The 20,779-nt window shown below is 38.5% G+C and overlaps 1 protein-coding gene across 1 annotated transcript in view; it reads left to right on the top strand.

Moving 5' to 3' along the window:
* LOC139148903 (uncharacterized) overlaps positions 1–4,199 on the top strand; it is a 185,112-nt gene extending 180,913 nt beyond the window's left edge. The window contains exon 4 of the mRNA XM_070720356.1: positions 3,791–4,199. Within this exon, the coding sequence (XP_070576457.1) occupies positions 3,791–3,998 (208 nt within the window). The 3' untranslated portion in view covers positions 3,999–4,199. The remainder of the gene's footprint in view (positions 1–3,790) is intronic.
* The last annotated feature ends 16,580 nt before the right edge of the window (positions 4,200–20,779 follow it).

Below are 20,779 nucleotides of genomic sequence, written 5' to 3'. Positions count from 1 at the left end.
AACAGATATACTATATCGTTAAGAGAAAATAGGGTTGGTTTTCGAGCTAATTTGTAGGGAAAAGATGAGAGCTCATATGGTAAGAAAGTAGTTGTCAAATCCGTTTGTTTATTCATTCATTCTACAAAATCACGACGCTTTTTTTGCTGACATCCACTATGTCACGATGGCTAGTAATAAGCTGTCTATAATTTGGTTTTCTGTCGATCTCGTTATAGGGAGAGCAAATGGCGGGAACGTGGAATCAGACCACTGGCGCTACTATATGTGTATTTAAGCGATCGTTGCGTAAATGAGACCTTAATAAGCTTAAAACCTTGTAGATGACGACATTCCCCCAAGTCAACTCGAAAAGATGAAAAACGCCACAGATATTTTCAAGAGTCTAGAGGACAAGGGAATTATCAGCAGCGATGATGTAAACTACCTGAAAACTTTGTTTACACAAATGGAGAAAAAAAACCTTGTTACCAAGATTGAAGAATATGAAGCAAATCACATTCACAGTAAGTAAGGCGTGTGTATGTGTGAGTAGGGCGATGCAATCGTTGGACACACAGAAAGCTATGTTTCTAAATTATGAGCAAGAGTGGACGAAGGCCTAGCTGAAGTGTAATGGAAAAATCTCAGTCGAAACATTGAAAGACCCCACTGTCTTGAGTGTTGCTGGGATATAAAACGGAAGTCCAAACTTGAACTATTTAAGATAATGAGACTGAATTGTTAAGTTTATTTTGATAAATGCACACTAAAACCAATAGTACTGCAGATTGCCTTGGAAGACTGAGACTTGTAGCGACATTTGTTATCACTTTTTCTTAAATATCTTGAGAACACTGACTACCAACAAAAGTGTAGTTTCAGTGCAATGAATCCAAGCTTTATTGGGTTAAATCTTCAATTATTTTACTTGCTGGTACGTTTTCGAAAAAGAAAATAAAACAGAACTCTCTCCAACTCGGTCATTTTGTGTTTCAGAAACATAGAGACACCCAGTTAAATGAAGCTGAGTTATGTTTACAACTTACGCTACGCAGAATACAGCGAGAAAAACAAATGTTGTAATACCTTAGCAGGAAGCATAATAGAACTATACCAATAGCATTGGCCATACCTTAGCATTATATTTTTTGTTTCTCTTCTTCTTGCTGTTATTTTTTAATTTTAATTTTTCCCTAATTTAATGCAGCACCTAAGGCTAGGGTTCCAGCAACGAGTGAAAAGAGCATTGTAACCCACGACAGAATTTTTATGTTTTTCCTCTCAACGATTTCAAAAGAAATATTTTACACTGAATATCGATGGAAAACTACGGTTTAAGTAAATGATTAAGTGCTAAAGTTGGCAAATGCTAATTTGTATATTGTTAGATTCAAAAATTTGTCATGTGTAATTCAAAGAGCAAATATAGACGTGTTGGAATTTTACTATAGACCGATCACTATTGACCTGCAAATCTAGTTCCAACTTAATAGGACAGTGTATAATGAATGAAATGTTGGACATCATAAACAATGCAACATATAACTTCTACTGCAACAATGGATTGTATTCAGAGACTTCAAAAAATAGACACATTTCGTTCAGCGTGTGGTTTTAAAATGAACCGAAATGAATTAAGATAATTTGCATTTAGGTGTGAGGTATAACCAATGAATATGTAAAACGTTAATAAATTTGCCCCTCGAGTCCTGTTTATCAGTGACTGGGAGCATTACGAGTGGAATTAATCAATCTCTCTGCAACTTCAAATCGAGAAATGTTTCTGTCGGTTTCGAACTGGGACCCTACGGTGTTTCTTTACCAAGCAAAATAGTCAGCGATAAAGAATCACTCCACTGCACCTTATGTAGAAATTGGTTGACCAGTTCAATAACCAAGTTACGATTGTTGGAATTGTGATCACGACCTCTACATATTAGAGTGATATAAGCTGTAACTTGTGGCAAGTTCAGTAGTCTGCTTCTGTACATCAAATACCACCCTTGTCTGACCCTAATTCGTTTTTTCATGCTGAAATTTCGAGTATTGTTTTTGTCAACACAGCTTGAATGTGTAGTAATCATTGTTTATTGTTTACAAATGAATTCTAGTTCGGACTTGAATAATAAAAATTGAGATTATTCTCACATGGGTTGTGTTGATATGCTAAATACAGGACATTAAATTACAGTTTAAAGATGCAATGACGATAGTGTAGAGGAAACACAGACCAAAGGTTCTGGAAAACAGCCGAAAAATACAGCTTATGGAGCTTTAATGTAGTTCAGGGAAAAAACATATAAACCCAGCCACATAATAACTCATAAACATTTTGTTGGCGCGATCTGTTGGTCTCGACATTCAGTGTACTATATCCATCATAATGACCGGTAGATTTTCAATAGAAGGAAAGTTCTATTGAAGAGAACTTGGATGCTCTCCAGGCAAATCTTAAGAAAAAAAGACCCTAAAGCAATGCATTTTACATCATTTATATGAACAGATCGAAGAACGAATGCACTGTTTACATTATGAAAACAAATTAACGACTTTATCTACATTGGGGAAATTAGTTTTGTCGCGTCAGAAGAGACAAGCCTTTCGTTAATTTGAACACTTCAAATAAAAAGGGTTTCCACAAACTACATGTTATTGACTGATTCGATTTCGTAATACAGGTGTGAAAACTCTTGTATGATTTTGCTTGTCTTTTGCTTTTTTACAAGATGCTTTTGCAGATTTCGAGTTGTTGATCAAACATAATGACATTTTCATCATACAAAATTACGTACGCCTTAAGGTTGCATGCTCCTCGAAGCTAAAAGAACTTTTGTTCAAGCTTTCCTCGTTGAAATTTCGAAATATGCTCCAACCTAAAAAAATTAAAAATTCGGGGATCATCGTGACAAGTTTTGTTTGGATATTTCAAATTCAAAATATCCGCAATTTCTTTGTTGACTCCATGGGAGGAAATGTACGGTTTTGAAAAACTAAAACAAGAGCTTCAATATGAACCCCTGCAAGCGGTAGTAGTTTAGAGCAATATGAGAATTTTACAATCTTAATCTGTTCCCAAGGCTCATACTAGCTGAATAATTTGTCATTCATAACGTATCGGGGAAGAGTTAACTGACACGGATAAAACCAATGAAGATAACGATGTAAAAATTCTTCAAGAACTATACCGATATCGTATTACATTGTTGTCTTTCTTTCATTGTAGGTATTACCCAATCTCGTGTAATTGCAAAGAAACGGGACGAAACAGGACCCGCCGAGAAATACGAGGAGAATACTAAACCTCCCTCTCCACATGTCAGGTTGGTGTTCCTCACCCCCCTAAACCACTGTGACTAATTTCCAACGATATTTCGTAGGATATATAGATCAATGCAATGTTGATTAAACCAGTGAAACCAATGATAGCAAGTTTTAGATAAAAGGTAGTGATAAGGAGACGCTCACCTTATGTTAATGGTGGTAAAATCCGGCAGGCATCTTCTAAATTTCGCTTAATTTGAATCAAATTTATCGCGCAATTTATCCAAGCACGAGACTAGACGAGCGGCAGCATTTTGCCCTCTTTGCAAGTTGTCTAAGTTATTTAAGTTGTTTAAGGCAACTCAGGAAATATAGAGTACAATAGTGTAGGCGAGACAGATCAAATGCGGAGACAAATGTGTGAGTAGCCCGTAAAGAAAGGAAGTGACGAATAGAGCTGATCTGTCTGTCATACATTTGAATGTATGCAGCTTTAAAAATATTTATGACTTTGCATATACATGACTTTTTATCTTTTCATCAACAGAAGGAGTGTTCTTATCTTGAATGATGAATGGGGAACGTCAAAAGGTGGCATTTCAACCCTCACCGACAAATCGCCGAACAGCAAAGAAGGAAGGTTTCGACGTCCACGTAACAACATTGCAAGAACCGTCAAACGAAGATCATTCGGATGCAGGGAGCAAGGCATAGAAATAATTCCTGCTGTTAAGAAAGGCAGACATCCCCTCTGATTTAGAATGCATCAATGTTACGCATGCTGTATATTTCCCTGATCTTGAGAAAATAGATCCTGATGTTATCATCGGCCACATACCTGTCACGTCAGAGGGAGCGCTCGATATCGGAAAAGCCAGGTTCTGTGGCAAGAGGGTGTTTCAGTTTGCCCACACTATTCCAGAAGATACCCAAGTTTTCAAAGAAGGAACCAATCCAAGGAGCATTGAAGATCAAGAATAAAGCATCATAGAAACAGCAAAGCGGTCAGACGCTTTCTTCTCCGTCGGTCCTCGCATATACAATCATTGGGACGGCAAATTTCGTGGAAAGAATGTTAAACACAAAAAGTACATTCCATATCCAGACAGACGTTTCTTTGAGTTAGAAATCACGCCACCAGAACCAAACCATCCCGTGCGAATCCTGACTGTCGGTCGCGTCGACCGAGTTGCACATCTGAAAGGATATGACATCATGACCGAAGCCCTGAGTAAAGTATGTGACCAATACGCTGGTATGGACATGCCTTTACCGAAATGGGATATCAGAGGGATCCCAGAGGATAAACATAAAGAAAGCAAAGCCTTCATTGACAACCACAAGAAATCAAAATTTCTCAAGTACATACTTCATCCGTACGGTACACAGGAGGAGATAATGGAAGATCTGATGCAAAGTCATCTCTTCATCATGCATCGAGGAGTGAACCCTTCGGCATGGTTGGTATTGAAGCCATTGCCGCCGGACTGCCAGTTCTCGTCACAAAGCACTCGGGTCTCGCTGATTTTTTAGAAGAGCAGTTCGATGTAGATGCAGACCCAATGATCGTCGCCGTGGGGCTAAACGATTACGACCGAAAGAGCGATATTGAGATATGGTCGCAGCGTATTATACACATGCTAGATCCAAAGCACTTGGCGCAAAGGTTCAAGAAAGCAAAGAAAATGAAGGAGGAACTAAGATCTTTACCAGGAATTACCAAGACACATGATGAGTATCGCAAATGCTTCAAGGAAATTAATAACATTAAAAGACGGCTTTGTATTGGCTGTGAAGACAAGATGAATCGTACAACAAATTTACGGCAAACAATTTCTAGGCGCTACCTTAGGACGCAGTGCTAGAATTATTCGCAGCACGTCTGTGAGATGGCTGTACGTAGAATTGCGCACACACAAACAGCGGACCTGCATCAAAGGAAATGATTTCTAAAACTTCATCAAGACCGTAACTCGGCATCGAAACATCACATGTACACTTCTATCAAAGGATGCAGCATTTTATGTTATGGTAAAAATGAGGGACTAGTGTCTTTCAAGATTTGGAAAAGGCGTTTCCCGCTTATAAAGTTTCATAACCTCCATCATAAAAATTCAAAGGTTCGAAATATTCCCTCTGTCAACATCGGCCTTATCGTTTATGCGAACAATTTGCAACTCACATTGGCTCTGAATTCCGTTGCTGTTGATACGACAAATGTTACAAATTGTCCATGCGCCCTGTCCTATCTTTAATGTTTTAACGATGAGCCTTTCATCTACCTAATTCAAAATCATGTCTCTGGTAAACCTCATGAAAAATGTTTCAACAAATTCCCTTTTCACTGTGTACAGTTTTTATGCTATTGATTTGTTATCACGCTCTCTTCTTGTGGCGTGTTTTCCAATATTGAACCAGTGTATCTTCTATCGATATGTATGAAATATGTGTACTTTAGAGTTTTAAGTAGCATGTAATTTTCTTAAAACAACAAACAAAAACTGAAATAAAAACCAAAAGGTATTCAGTACAATACATTACACTCGCACTGTTGCAGTTTATTGCCTTTTCTTCATTTATGAAGATTTTATGGTTCTATAGGGGTGTAGTTTGTTAGGGTTTTGATAGTAGATTAAGCTGATGTAACTGTTATGAAGTCAATTGTTCTCAGTTTTGTGGCGACATATTGTAAAGTTTATCCTTGGATTGTGTTTTTACCCATTTCTTATCAAATTTCACATTTCTTTGTTCATGATTGCATTAGTCTATTTCAACTTCTTGACAGAATTGCATTCGTTTCTCTCAGATGATTGATATCAGTGTGTTAGATTACAATGGGCAACATTTAAACATTACTACGTCAAGCAATTATTTTTTTTTCAATTCATTTTCTCTTTGGAAGTCCTATTGGGTAGAATTTTTTGACTCATCCAATTTTGACCTTTTATAAAAATTGTATTACCAGTTTAATTGTGACAATAAAAATCTAGATTAACCAATTGTTAAATGAAAGCTCACATTATTGTATTTCATGACATCTTGAGAGTTTACTGCTCTATGGACTTTATAGTCCATATTAAAACGATTTCCTTCTATGATATATATATATATATATATATATATATATATATATATATATAATATATATATATATATATATATATATATATATGTACATATATATTAACACACACACACACGACGTGCTTTGAAGACATAGTCCATCTGGATTTTAAAATTAGGTACATCAATTTGTTACCCCAACGGCCGAAAACACTCCAAGTTAAATGTGCTCGACAAACAATTTAAATAACAATTGCTGAGATCGGTACTGTAAATGACCATCGGCGATAATTTTCGATCGCCATTTTTCCATCTGCACCACGAAACCGGTAAGAATTGCACACACTATACCAGGGATTTTCCTCGGCTGCGCAATTGCTGAAATTGCACATTTGGAACCACTGTCTGTCCTGGAAAAGTCCTGATAGCGCGGAAATCGCGCACAAACAAAGTAAGCAAAGACGTCCCCATATATGAGGACGACAAAGCGCATAGTGTAGCGAATTGTGAATTTGCTTTTGTTTCAGGTCACACTCCCTCAGCAAGAAGAGACAAAATACCGCATTTCATTCATCTTTGGTGACATGCATGGCGTAGAGTGTACGCATCGAAAAGAACAGCCAGCGACCTAGTTGCGGTTCAGTCTCCATGGATACTAGAGCAATTTTATGTTCATGTTTCGGTAGCGGTTAAGTTTGAAAGCAGAACATGAAACACAGTATCAATGAGGGAATTATGGAAAATTCCAGCTTTTGTGTAGGCACGCTGCGGTGACGGAGCGATCACAATAATGAAATACAATCGTTTGATAATGGATTTAATCGGACCAACTCGTGTGCAAGAAACAAATTCGTCAAAGTCTGAGTCTGGCTAATCTGAAAATGACAAATTGACAGAAGATGGTGAGCAGCCGAGCACATCACAAGCAGACAAACATCATGATGTCGATGTAAGCACGGGTGCTGCATGCGCCATAGATGACAAATCTGGACTCGATATCGCAATGATATAATCTGGGAAGCTTCCTAGGAAGGAAAACTCAACATAAACAGTGACTGCCCCTAAAATATGAAATCTGCCCTCTGATTTTGATAAGTGGGGCACAAGTCGCACTTTCAATGAACATGCAGAGAAAAACATTGCTATACACTGCAAATTTTCTGGTTTGCCGGCCAGCTAAATGCAAGCCAAAATAAACCGGCTTGTTTGTCAGTAAACGGATTGTTTCCGAGTTCTGAATTTTGGCTTATATTTGGCTTTCTTGCATGCCAAGTCTGGTTTCTGTGCATGCCAGTTTGGGTTTTGATACAGCATATATACATGTCAAGTAAAGATCACTTCAGCTTGCCAGTAAGCAAGTTAGTACTAAAGAATGGTTTACAGGCAATCCACTACTATGCGAACTAGGCTTGTTACAAAGCCAAGTTTAAGATACTGTGGCTTGTCAATATAGCAGATAATACTGAACAGTGACTTTTTATAAACCAATATCACACTTCTCTTGCTCAACAGTAGGCCAATTCTGGTTCCATCTTGTTTGAAGATAAGCCAATATTAGTGCAATGTGGCTTACTGACAAACCAATTTCTGACTAATTCTGGTTTACAGGCAAGCCACTTTAAGGCTTCCTCTGGTTTACCAACAAGCCATTGCAAGCTGGCTTGCAGGCATGCCAATCTAGGCATGCCAATCTAGGGCTTCTGTATGGTTTGCTGACAAACCAGTTCAATATGAATCATATTGCGGGGGGGGGGGGGGAATAATTATTTCTGACCATCCTTAAAATTTAAATTGGATTTCTTCAAATTTTGCAGACACAGGGAGGATTTTCATCCAATGGAATGGCCTATTGGGTCCTCTATGTGATGGAGCTACACAAAGCAGGACTGTAAAAAATCTGAAACACAAAAAACAGCTGAAGTAGTTAGAAATCCTGCAAGCTACATTAAAAAATAAACAACAACAATCATCAAAATGAATTTCAGACTAACATTTATTGGAATTTACAAGAAATGAAATATTAATTGTTGCAACATAATTAAATCTAATACTTACAAGGGAATACCAAAAATGACATTCTTAGGATGCTACTTGTAAAATCATACTGATAACATAATGTGATGTTTAATAAGTTTACCTCATGCATCTGATGCAAATTGCTAGCTGTTTCACTGGAAATTACCTTACACTACAGACCACTCATAATTGTCAGCCCATTTACTTCACATCCCAGCTTTGTCAAGCCAGAAGAATACTCTACAAATTGAAATGTTCCTTTCACACTTCTGATGTAATCAAAGTTTGAAACCTACATAACTAGGCAAACCTAGCACAACATTGTCTCTTTCCATGCTGCAAATATAACATCTTCAAAAACGACCACAAAGTGATCTGCTTGCTCCTTGATAGACGAGCAACCTAAACAGGCTGCTGCTTTTGTTACGTGCAGAGAAAACGAACAAAAGGGTGAACTCAGCAGTTAACGTTTAAACAAATTTATTACGAAAATAAACTAATTGCTAAGTTAGGGACAGAGTACAAGCTTTAAAAGTGTACAGACTACTTATCTCAGCTGGGACGGCAAAGCTCCAGTCTCAGAGTTGTAACAGTCAGTCGGATGAATGAACAGTCCTTTGGCTTGCAGGCTTGAAGCTGCACAAAGTCCACAGTATAAATCCAGCGTTGACAGTGAAAGTCTTGAAAAGTCTTGAGAATGACTACTGCTGGAGTTTAGTAACACACAAGAGACACGATCCCAAAAGTCTGACTGGAAGCTGTGCACGTCCCTTTTATAAAGGCATATAAGAACAATCTAGAACTTTTATTGACATGCTAATTACTGTTCTAAAATTATCTCCCTTACACAACTAATCAACTTTCCAGAACATTCCAAACATGACTAATTGAATTCAAGGTTGTGAGGTCATCAAGGGCAGTGACCTTGAGAATGTTCTAGACTAATTGAACTCAGGTCATGATGAGTGTGGGGGAAATGACCTACATAACACACCCCCTCTTCAAAAAAAGAAAATTTTTCAAAGAAAAATCTTTCTTTTACAAATGTAATCTTGAAAAAGATTTAAGTACTCAAAATTTTTTTACTCTAAAGTAAAATTTCTTGAAAGTGAACAACAATAAACTCTAAATACGAGAGAGACAGTCTGCAATTAATTGTCTCTGCCTTTGATATGTCTAATATCAAGATTAAACTCCTGTAACATTAAACTCCATCTTAGCAATCTCTGATTTTTGCCTTTAATTTCTGCAGAAAAACAAGAGGGTTGTGATCAATATAAACCACTATTGGCTGATTTGAAGAAGTAACATAAACTTCAAATGCTGTAAAGCTAATATCAAGATAAACACTCTTTTTCAATTGTAGAGTAGTTTCTCTGGGATTTGTTAAATTTGCGTGAAAAATAGCAAACAGGATGATCTACACCATGACTATCCTCTTGCAATAAAACAGCACCAGCAGCCGTATCACTAGCATCTACAGCTAATTTGAATGGCAAAGTGAAATCTGGTGCAGACAACACTGGGGCACTTTGCAGTATGGCTTAAGTGTATCAAATGCCTGTTGGCATTGCTCTGACCAAACAAACTTTACTTTCTTTTAAGTAAGTTAGTCAAAGGCTCAGTAATTGTGGAGAAATTTGGACAGAATTTTCTGTAGTAACCAGCCATACCGAGAAAGCGCATCAGTTGTCGTTTGCAGTTTGGTATGGGAAAACTTGAAATGGCACTGATTTTGGCATCAACAGGTTTTACCTCACCCTGTCCTACAGTATGTCCGAGTAAGTTACCCTCGCCCAACCAAACTCAGATTTGGCAAGGTTGACAGTCAACATTGCTTTACTCAGTCTCTCAAAGAACTTCCGCATGAGCTTGATGTGTTCCTCCCAGGTGTCACTATACAGGACGACGTCGTCAACGTAAGCTGCACACCCGTCTAGCCCGGATATGACGTCGTTGATCATCCGTTGGAACGTTGCCGGAGAGTTCTTCATTCCGAATGGCATCACCTTGTACTGAAACAATCCGTCTGGTGTAACAAAGGCGGATATTTCACGAGCACGATCCGTCAGAGGGACTTGCCAAAATCCCTTCAGTAGGTCAAATTTCGTCACATACTTGGCTTTTCCCACTCGGTCGATGCAGTCATCAATCCTCGGGATTGGGAAAGTGTCTGTCTTTGTTAAAGTGTTGACCTTCCTAAAGTCCGTGCACATACGATAACTGTGATCTGATTTGGGAACAAGTATGCACGGCGAACTCCAGTTACTTTTACTGGGTTCAATAAAGTCATTGTCCAGCAGGTATTTGACTTCTTCCTGGAGATATTTCGCTTTTGTTGGATTCAGTCTGTATGGATGTTGTTTTACAGGCTTACTGTCCCCAACATCAACGTCGTGATAGATGACGTTCGTCCTCGTTGGAACATCTTGAAACAGGTGTTTATATTCGTGGAGCAGTTCTTTCACCTGTTGTTGTTGTTCTGGCTGGAGGTGTGCCAACTTTGTAGACTCCAGCTTCTCCAGGATTTCTGAGTTCTGAAGCTTGACCGAGCCCAGCTTTGAGTTTAGAGTATTTTCACTCAAGTCAGTTTCAGTATCACTATCTTCATAATGGCTTGAACTGACTGCACTGACAGGCTGAGTTATAGTAGGATTATCCCTATCCAAATATGGCTTAAGCATATTTATGTGACATAGCTGTTTTTGTTTTCGCCTGTCAGGTGTTATTATGATGTAATTTAAATCACTCAATTTCTTATCAATTAGGTATGGCCCAAAGTAACGAGCATGGAGTGGTTTGCCAGGAATGGAAGTAGAACAAGAACTTTTTGACCTGGTTCAAACTTCCGTTTTGAGGTGCTTTTATCATATTTGGTTTTCATTGACTGCTGAGATGACTCAAGATTTTCTCTGGCTAATTCACATGCTTAGAGAGTTTGTACGAAAATCTGAGACATATTGCAAAATATTCAGACAATCATCATCGTCTGATAGGAATTTCTCTTTAACGAGCTTAAGTGGGCCACGGACTGTATGTCCAAATACAAGCTCAAATGGACTAAAACCAAGAGACTCTTGAATTGACTCTCTAACAGCAAAGAGCAAAAAATGAATTCCTTCATCCCACTGCTTCTCTGTGTCAAAACAGTAGGTCCTAATCATGTTTTCAAAGTTTGATGAAATCGCTCAAGAGCACCCTGACTTTCTGGATGATAGGCGGATGACCTATACTGTTTAATGCCTAGCTGATCCATTACTTGTTGAAAAATTCCAGACATAAAGTTGGAGCCTTGATCGGACTGGACACATTTAGGGAGGCCGAATAAAGTGAAAAATTTGACTAAAGCTCTCACTATAGTCTTTGTCTTTATATTTCTCAGTGGTATGGCTTCTGGGAACCGAGTTGATGTACACATTATTGTCAGCATGTACTCATTTCCTGATCTTGTTTTTGGTAGGGGCCCAACACAGTCTATTAGTATCCTACTAAATGGTTCTTGAAATGCAGGAATTGGCTGTAAAGGGGCCTTTGGAATAGTCTGATTTGGCTTTCCTACCATTTGACATGTGTGACAAGTTTTACAGAAATGTGCTACATCCTGCCTGAGATTAGGCCAATAAAAGTGACTGAGAATTTTATGATAAGTTTTCCTGACTCCTAAGTGACCAGCCCAGGGGGTTTCATGGGCCAGGCGCAATATTTCAGCACGATAGGGCTTTGGAACCACAATTTGATGTTTTATAGCCCAATCGTCATCAACCAAAACATCTGGAGGTCTCCATTTACGCATGAGAATACCAGATTTTGTATAATAGGAAACAGAGCTATCTGAAGTTTTACCTTCATCATCTACCCTGTCAAACAAAGACAAAATATCTGGGTCTTTGTGTTGTTCTGCAATGAGATTTGATCTAGAAAATGTCTGACTTTGGTCAGCAGAAGTTTTACTGGAAGTTTCAAATCCACGAGGGATAACGGAATGATCCGTGTCAAACACCTGACTGAGAAAGGTGTCATTTAAGTCAACATCTGTGACATTATTTTTGAGAGTATTTTGATTCTCAGAAGTTTTCTTTGACATGGCTCGAGTAATGCACATGAAGGAAATAAATCGGGTATCTCTTGTTCAATTGGCTCTGGATCCTGATCTAAACTAGGATTATCAGTCACAAGTGGATTAGTGATGACCTTGTCCCCAGCAAGGTCGTTTCCAAGAAGAAGGTGAATCCCTTCGAAAGGCAAAAAAGGCCTAATACCTAAAGTCACAGGTCCAGAAACAAAGTCCGAAGACAAATAACATTATGGAGAGGAACAGGAATGTAGTCATTGCAATCTACCCCCTTAATAAGAACTTTAGAACCTGAAAATGACTTTTCAGAAAACGGCAGGGTATCTGCCAACAAAAGAGACTGGGAAGCCCCGGTATCTCTTAAATTTTGACAGGGGTAGCGGAAGAAAAATCACTAGAAAGTGATATAAAACCATCGATGAATAAATGGTTCGAAAATACCCATAATGCTATCTTGAGAAGAATTGACCTTGACCTCATTAATTGGGGATGAGAGGGGTTTAACCTCAGAAAATGTGTTGCACACATTATTAGACTCTAATTGAGTTGATGAAGAAATAAAGCCGGTGGGCTTAGATCCACTTTGACCACTTTGACCTTCACGTTTTCTTTTCAATTTGAAACAATCTGACATTAAATGGCCGTCTTTCTTACAATAATTACAAGAAAGTGTACCAAACTGTTTGTCAGAAGGAGATTGAGACTTGGGATCTGATGATGTGGAGTGTTACTTGAATTTTGTGAACCGTTGTCATTTGATTTTCTACTGTCCTTTGAGAAATTCTTGGATGAAAAGGAGGAGTTAAATTTACCTGCATTGTTTCTGTATGAAAAGGACTGGGATGGTTTGCTGAGAAATGAAGATTTGTGGGTCAATGAATAATCATCGGCCAACGTGCAGCAACCTCCAATGTATCTGCCTTTTGTTCATTGATAAACGTCTTGATGTCACTCCGGATGCACCTTTTAAATTCCTCAATCAAAACAAGCTGTCGTAATTTGTCATAATTCTGACTGACCTTTTCGAAGAACACCAACGATCAAACAGTTGTTCTTTTGTTCGAGCAAATTCAACATAAGTTTGATCCTTCACCTTCTCACAATCCCTAAATTTCTGACGGTAAGCTTCAGGCACCAACTCATAGCCCTTGAGAATTAATTCCTTCACAGAATCATAATTTGAAGCCTGCTCTACTGACAACTGAATGTAAATTTCTCTGGCTTTACCCACCAAAGCACTCTGCAAAGCATAGACCAGGACTCCTTAGGCCAATTCAGACTCTGAGCAATTTTCTCAAATGGAGGAAATATTTATCAACATCGTTTTCTTGAAAAGGGGGAACTAACCTGAAATGCTTAGTGATGTCAAAATTGTCTGAAGGGAAGAATTTTCCTGACTGTCCAAGCTCTAAACGTTTTATTTCTACCTGTAATCGATGTTCTTCTAATTTCTCTCCTTTTCTCTCTGTCTTTCTTCCATTTGTAATTCTTTGTCTTTCATTTGTAATTTTTCCTTTTCTAATTCCAATTTCTTAAGCTCCAAATCTGCCTGTATTTCTAATTCTAATTTTTTGAGTTCGAAGGAAGACTCAGGCTCATAATCTTTTAAGGCAGACTCTTCAAAATGGCCAGAATTAACTAAATGTTTTGCAATCTTGAACTGAATTTCTCGCTTGCGCATAGATCTTTTGACATCTACTTTAAGGAAATTTGCCAGTGCTATGAGGTTGTCTTTTCTGAGGGAATTAAATGTGTCCTGATCAAGGTCATCCATAAATTCGTCTGGCTTGAATTCCGCCATGATTGAATTTCGCTGAGTTCACAGTATACAGTAGTTTTGAAAAGGCTGTCAAAATGTTGTCAAACGGCTCAAAATATTCGTATCCCGGACGAGCCCCCAATTTGTTACGTGCAGAGAAAACGAACAAAAGGGTGAACTCAGCAGTTAACGTTTAAACAAATTTATTACGAAAATAAAACTAATTGCTAAGTTAGGGACAGAGTACAAGCTTTAAAAGTGTACAGACTACTTATCTCAGCTGGGACGGCAAAGCTCCAGTCTCAGAGTTGTAACAGTCAGTCGGATGAATGAACAGTCCTTTGGCTTGCAGGCTTGAAGCTGCACAAAGTCCACAGTATAAATCCAGCGTTGACAGTGAAGGTCTTGAAAGTCTTGAGAATGACTACTGCTGGAGTTTAGTAACACACAAGAGACACGATCCCAAAAGTCTGACTGGAAGCTGAGCACGTCCCTTTTATAAAGGCATATAAGAACAATCTAGAACTTTTATTGACATGCTAATTACTGTTCTAAAATTATCTCCCTTACACAACTAATCAACTTTCCAGAACATTCCAAACATGACTAATTGAATTCAAGGTTGTGAGGTCATCAAGGGCAGTGACCTTGAGAATGTTCTAGACTAATTGAACTCAGGTCATGATGAGTGTGGGGTAAATGACCTACATAACACTTTGCATCTCGTCCACAGAATGCGAGTTTCCAGCATCCTGGAATATAAAAGATGCAAACATTCAAAATTTGAGGTACAAGATTAGATCCTGGTAAAACACTTAGAGCCCAGCTACTAGTACAATGAGGGCAAGGCCTAGAAACTGGTACGTTTAGGGTATTTGTACATGTATATTGGAATGTTCATTGGTAGCATTCTAAATTACAGTCATGTTCATAAACACATATTTGACTGCAGGAACCGATTATCAAGTCTTTCTTGGTGCATCAATAATCTGACATGACTGCTCAGGGCAAGTCTCTAAGCATGACAAAGATAGCTCTTACAAGTTATTGTCAATGTCATAGGCTTGCTGCAACAGTGCACTGGTGCGAATTTCATGATAATGAATTTAAATTCAAGAATATCAAAATGAATTTATTACAAGGCAAGATATATCAGAGTCACAGTGCAATGTCCTTTTGAGACTTGCAAAGAAGTTAGTAGGCCTTTGAGAAAGCATTTTATCACTCTGGCTATGCAACCCTCATCATTGATGATATACTTCTCATGTATGTATTTTGAAATAAGTAAATGAGGCTCCATTACCGGAAACTTCTTCAGGATTTCAGTACTGTTTATCAACTACAGTTTCTTGGCCTACTTTCCACAGCATACTAAAATGCAAAGTATTATGTTTTTAAACACAGCCTGTATATCTGATCATTTTTATAATTGACAAATGAATTTTGTCCGGCCCTAAATGAAATTTTCAGCAATAACAATGCTACATGTACATACTGTACTGAGTAGCTTAACATTGGGGATTTCATCATGTTTCAATGACTTGAATGGGAAACTGTAGTTGATAAGCAGAACAAAAACGCTGGAAGGAAGCCCCCAAGTTGTGGCTAGTGGAGATCAGAACAACATAACTAAGCCTTAATAAACCTAGTAAACATATGATTCATGTGAATGGGAGAGTGATCGATTGCCATATTTGCCTTTATATCTTGAAACAAATTGACAAATGCAGATTTGGCATGGCCATGTTCTTGTACAACATCCTAGCACAGCTTTGAGGAGCACAACTGTGTACCACCTATGTACTTGACAACACTGTAGCAGGGGTCATTTTCACACAGCCCTGATATAGGAATGTGTGCTGTAGGTATGTAATGTGCCTAGCACTATATTATTGTGCCAGAGAAGCTGTTCACCTCCCTGTACCAGGGCCGGTGGTTCAGCATTTGTGGCACAGTGATGAACACATCCACATACCAGCCCTGTTGAAATTTTTAGCCCCTTTTCAACCTGGTCACATAAAAGCTCACCTCCCTGTACCAGCCTTATTGTAAACACACGGTGCAATTGTGCCTATGCAGACATTCATGTACCAGTTATGTTGGAATTTCCCCATTATCAGAACTGTACACGTTGCTTCTACAGGGTTGATTTGGAAGCAAATGTTCATTTTTTGCAAACCCATGTTGCATGTACTATTTGCAAAACTATTGTACAGGACTGTTGACACACTAGGTACATGGATGTGAAATGCAGCTGTGCTAGTTATTTTTCTGACTATGCTATACTGGGGATATTATTTTAATAGCTGGTAGTCTCTGTTGCTTCTCAGGGCTGGTACAGCTGTGTGTACATCCCTGAACCAGCCTTCAGAAGGTAACAGGGTTGTAAGAGTTTTCCAGTGCAGTGTTACACAGAAATCCTTTACTGAATCTGACAGAAATCAATTCCAGAATGTTGAAAGCTCAATCAGCTGTAACTTTTGGCAATTTCCAAGTAGTTTTATTTTGTGCAAAAAACTGCAGTATCTTGTTCTACTTCTTAAGGCTCGATGAATGTCCAACATACATTATCAACCCAGTTCACATGTGTATATGTAGCATTGTTATTGTTGAAAATCAAATTTCAGTCTGGAATACACCCTTTGCGCCTGTCGCGAGGGGGCATGGAACTATGGGAAAATGCTAACCGGAGGTGCGGCAAAACATACGACTTATACTTTAAAATGGAAAGGTGTGATTTTCGAGCGAAAAAAAAAGTGAAATACAAAGTGAATATTTATGCTGCAACAAGAAAACATCTAGTGGTGCATGGGACTAGCTTAGTTAAGTGTTTGTGTGCATTGTTTAGCACAGTAATATTTTATAACTGTAGATATCGGTGATTTTTGACAGGCGAAACGGGCAAGTTGTAGACTTTCACTGCGCTATGTACAACGTATGACGGCATAACATAGCCGGTACGTCAAAATCTTCAGAATTACAGGTAAAAAATTCAAAATTTAACGAATTCATACTTTGTTGACTTATATTTTCATTGCTGCGTTTTTATTTTTGAAATATTTGAAAAAAATTGAACGTTCGGGAAAATTTGTTTCCGCTGTGCTACTATGGGTCTCTTTGGTACGGGAAGTACACGGTCAACATACCGGCGCTACTGTCAGCAGGGCAGTGTGACACAGTACGCATCACCCGCGCTCGTATTGAGTCTAAAACTTTTTTGCTCGAAAATCGCACCTTTCCGTATTAAAGCATAGGAGTCGTATGTTTTACCCCACTTCCGGTTAGTATTTCCCATAGTTACATGCCCCTTGGCGACAGGCGCTAGCGCAAAGGGTGTATAGAATTCATTTGTCAACAACAACAATGGTTGTTGAAACATGTACACAGTACATTGTCAAGCAGAATATTGGTATTCAAGAGACTGTTATATACCCGTAGCTATCGAAACTGCAGTTTGTACACACAAAAATGAAGATTGAAAATTGCTAAAACTTACAGCTAATGTGCCTTTACTAATTTGCACTGAATTATAGCAACAAATTTTTTCAACAAGCAATACTTACATAAAAAAACCATGACCATTTGTCCACTGCAGTTTTTCCACAAAAGGCACTCTTGAGAACCCAAATTTGATGCCTGTTTAACAATCAGGAAAATGGTAAATTATGTTAATCATATTCTACTTCTATACATCAGACTAAGATTCAGTATCATAAACTAGGTGCATGCAAGTGGCTCCCCTCATGTGATTGATTATTATACACCTGCTTCTGTAACCTATTGAGTTTTGTTGTTACGGTAAGTTTCAGTATCAGAGGATGCAGAGTCGAATAACTTTGTGGCAGAGTACATTTGGTGTTATTGGACGCTATTTGACATTTGCCCTAAAGAAACCTTTACGTCAGCGCAGGGAAAAAGGAGAGATGGTTTTAAATTTTTAACAAAAAGTATACTTCCAAACATTCAGTACTTCAAAATGTTACTAGTGGTGAATCAAAACCCTGTGAATTAGAGTTAAATTATGCTGCTGACGTACAATTTCTATCATGTACACTGTGCTGCGCAGGTTTTAAATTTTCGTTGCGTGCACTTAGCCGACATGCTGAACGTGTTTTCAGTTTGCTTGCAATTGTCTAGTGTAGTACGCGACAGGCACCCCAAAAATGCTTTAATTTTGATTTTTTGTGGAAAAATTGGACTAAAAAAGGTGTATAATAATAAGGTTATTCACAAAATGGCATTGTCTGAGACGCGTAGCTTTGAGGAAAATACCTCCGCTGCATGATGTACTCGGATATAAATCCCAGAATTTTGTGAATAACCTTAAATTATAACAATAATAAGTGTCAATGCTTATCATGTCTGTTGTGTGACTACGACAAAGATACGTCACAGATATGTAATAACAGCTGAAATTCGAACAAAACCCAAAGTGTTAGAGTAATATGAGGAACATTCACGTCTGACATTATTATTATTGCTCGCACACAACGATATTTGATCACCTTTATATAGCCACTTTCTGCATTTCACCATATCTGAGGGCAGAGTCTTCATTCTGTTTCCACATTGTACTCAGAGAATCCATTGTTAATTTGTGGAGCTGAAGGCATTGTCTGTATCAAGTATATCACGCCCTGGACCATCTGTTGAAAAAGAAACAAATAAGTATCTATTACCGGTAAATGGAAGTCAATGGTCAACATTTGTACATGAAGCTATCTGCTGAAAATGAATCACTTTAATATGTACCTGTCTTGAATGACAGGACGGCTCACAGGATTTGTGTAAGCAATGATGTTCAAGGACCAAAGTTAAAATCAAGCTGTGAAAACAAATTTGCCTTGAATAACAGAATCAACCATTACGTCATTTTGACAAATGATTTGTGAGGTATACCTGACTGTATTAAATCATCTAAGTTGCCAGTCTGAGGTAATTATCAACAGAAACAAGAAATATCATCCATGAAACAGTCTATGTTTGTTATATTGAAAGTAGCGCTACAATGCCGACGGCCCTGTAGAGTTCCAAATAAGCGCATCCCACTGGACGAGGCGTGTTGATGTGAAATGCTACATTTGCTGAATTTGGTCGTACCGATTTATCACTACTGAAGACAAACACTATACTACACTAACTTTGTCGTTTATGGGGTTAGGAATTTGTTCAAACACGTCGATCGCGTTCCATAAACATTGGGCGTAGGGCATCCGTGTTTCACTCAGGGAGTTGTACCGGAAGTTGGAATGGCGGCTCCCAGAAATGTTTTTGGAACACGATCGACGTGTTTGAACAAATTCAAGCCCGGTTTAAATGAGAATGACTTCGCACATCTTACATGGAATATAACATGGAATAAAGCTTACTTGCCTTCGTTTCCAAAGACGTCGGTTCTTTCTTTCTACCTCCATGCATAGTCCCATACATAGAATGAACGCAAATACCGGTATGTAGTTTCGCAGCGTCTGTACAATGGAGGTAGCAGAGATTCTCCATGGCTGCACATAACATGTTCTTCCGAAGTCATATTTCATCGGTGATGGAAGCCATTACTGTCGACTGTTATATGGGAAATTTTGGAGGTAAACTGACGGGACTACCGCAGTTCGGAATGGAGTTCGGAAAGATTGGACGATCGTAGAGTACCATCTCGGCTCGGCTGTATCTCGCTCGGCTGTGGCTTGGCGCGCGATCTGTACTCACAGAGGAATTCATACGCCACTCTCTTTGAAGTGAAAGGGTGCGGATTCCACTGGCAAGAGGTCACTTTAAGAGTACGATCAATCAGCATAATTCTTACATATGTCACGGAGATATAATATCTATAACGAAGTTAACATTGGCCAGGCGAATCATTTTGTAAAATTGGACTATGTTAGAGCGTACAGTTACAAAGAGTGAACCGTCGGTCAAAGGTCACGAAATGACCGCGACCGTTAACTTTCATTGACACAGGCTCCCAATATCATCAGCTGTGATGTGGCTTGCATGTTTTTGGCACACGTCAGGGGCATGGGACATCCGTTTCAAACATGTCCTTATTAATAAAATACATCGGCATTGTCCGGTATCCCAAGATCAAGGCTGTGGCTTGGAAAAAAATCAGGAAATGCCAATAATAGCGTTGATCGCGATTTCAGGTTTGTTACTATAAGCTTAGCTGTACGCGAGCGACATCGCTGCCTGAAATTCGACCAAAGTTTGTTGTTGCAATGTTAATAGTCTGAGCCATAAATTATTGTGGTTTTTACTTTCGTTGTTCTCTCGGAAAATGCGGACAATCCGACATTTATTTTTGCATGTTAATGAAGAAAAATGACGTCATTTGCGAACAACGCTATTTCAGTATTGTCAATTAATTCCTTCAAATTATTGTTTTGATATTCATGTAGGCCTACCCACAGAGGCCTACTTGAAGCAAGTTCATATCCTCTGTTCAATTGAAAACTTCCAAAAAATTGTATCGTACGACAAAATATTATAAAGCTAATCAATCTGTCGCACTGAATGCAGGCATTGATGCGCACCGTCCTCGCTGTTATCAATATAGTGATGTGATGTACAATTCTGGTTTAGATATTAACCAGTGACTGTCATGACAATGGCTTGAAAACAGGCCGATT

The sequence above is a fragment of the Ptychodera flava genome, chromosome 2, assembly GCF_041260155.1.
Source record: "Ptychodera flava strain L36383 chromosome 2, AS_Pfla_20210202, whole genome shotgun sequence".
Taxonomy (NCBI): domain Eukaryota; kingdom Metazoa; phylum Hemichordata; class Enteropneusta; family Ptychoderidae; genus Ptychodera; species Ptychodera flava.
Note: the sequence above shows the minus strand (reverse complement) of the source record. Positions and strands in the feature narration are given on the sequence as shown.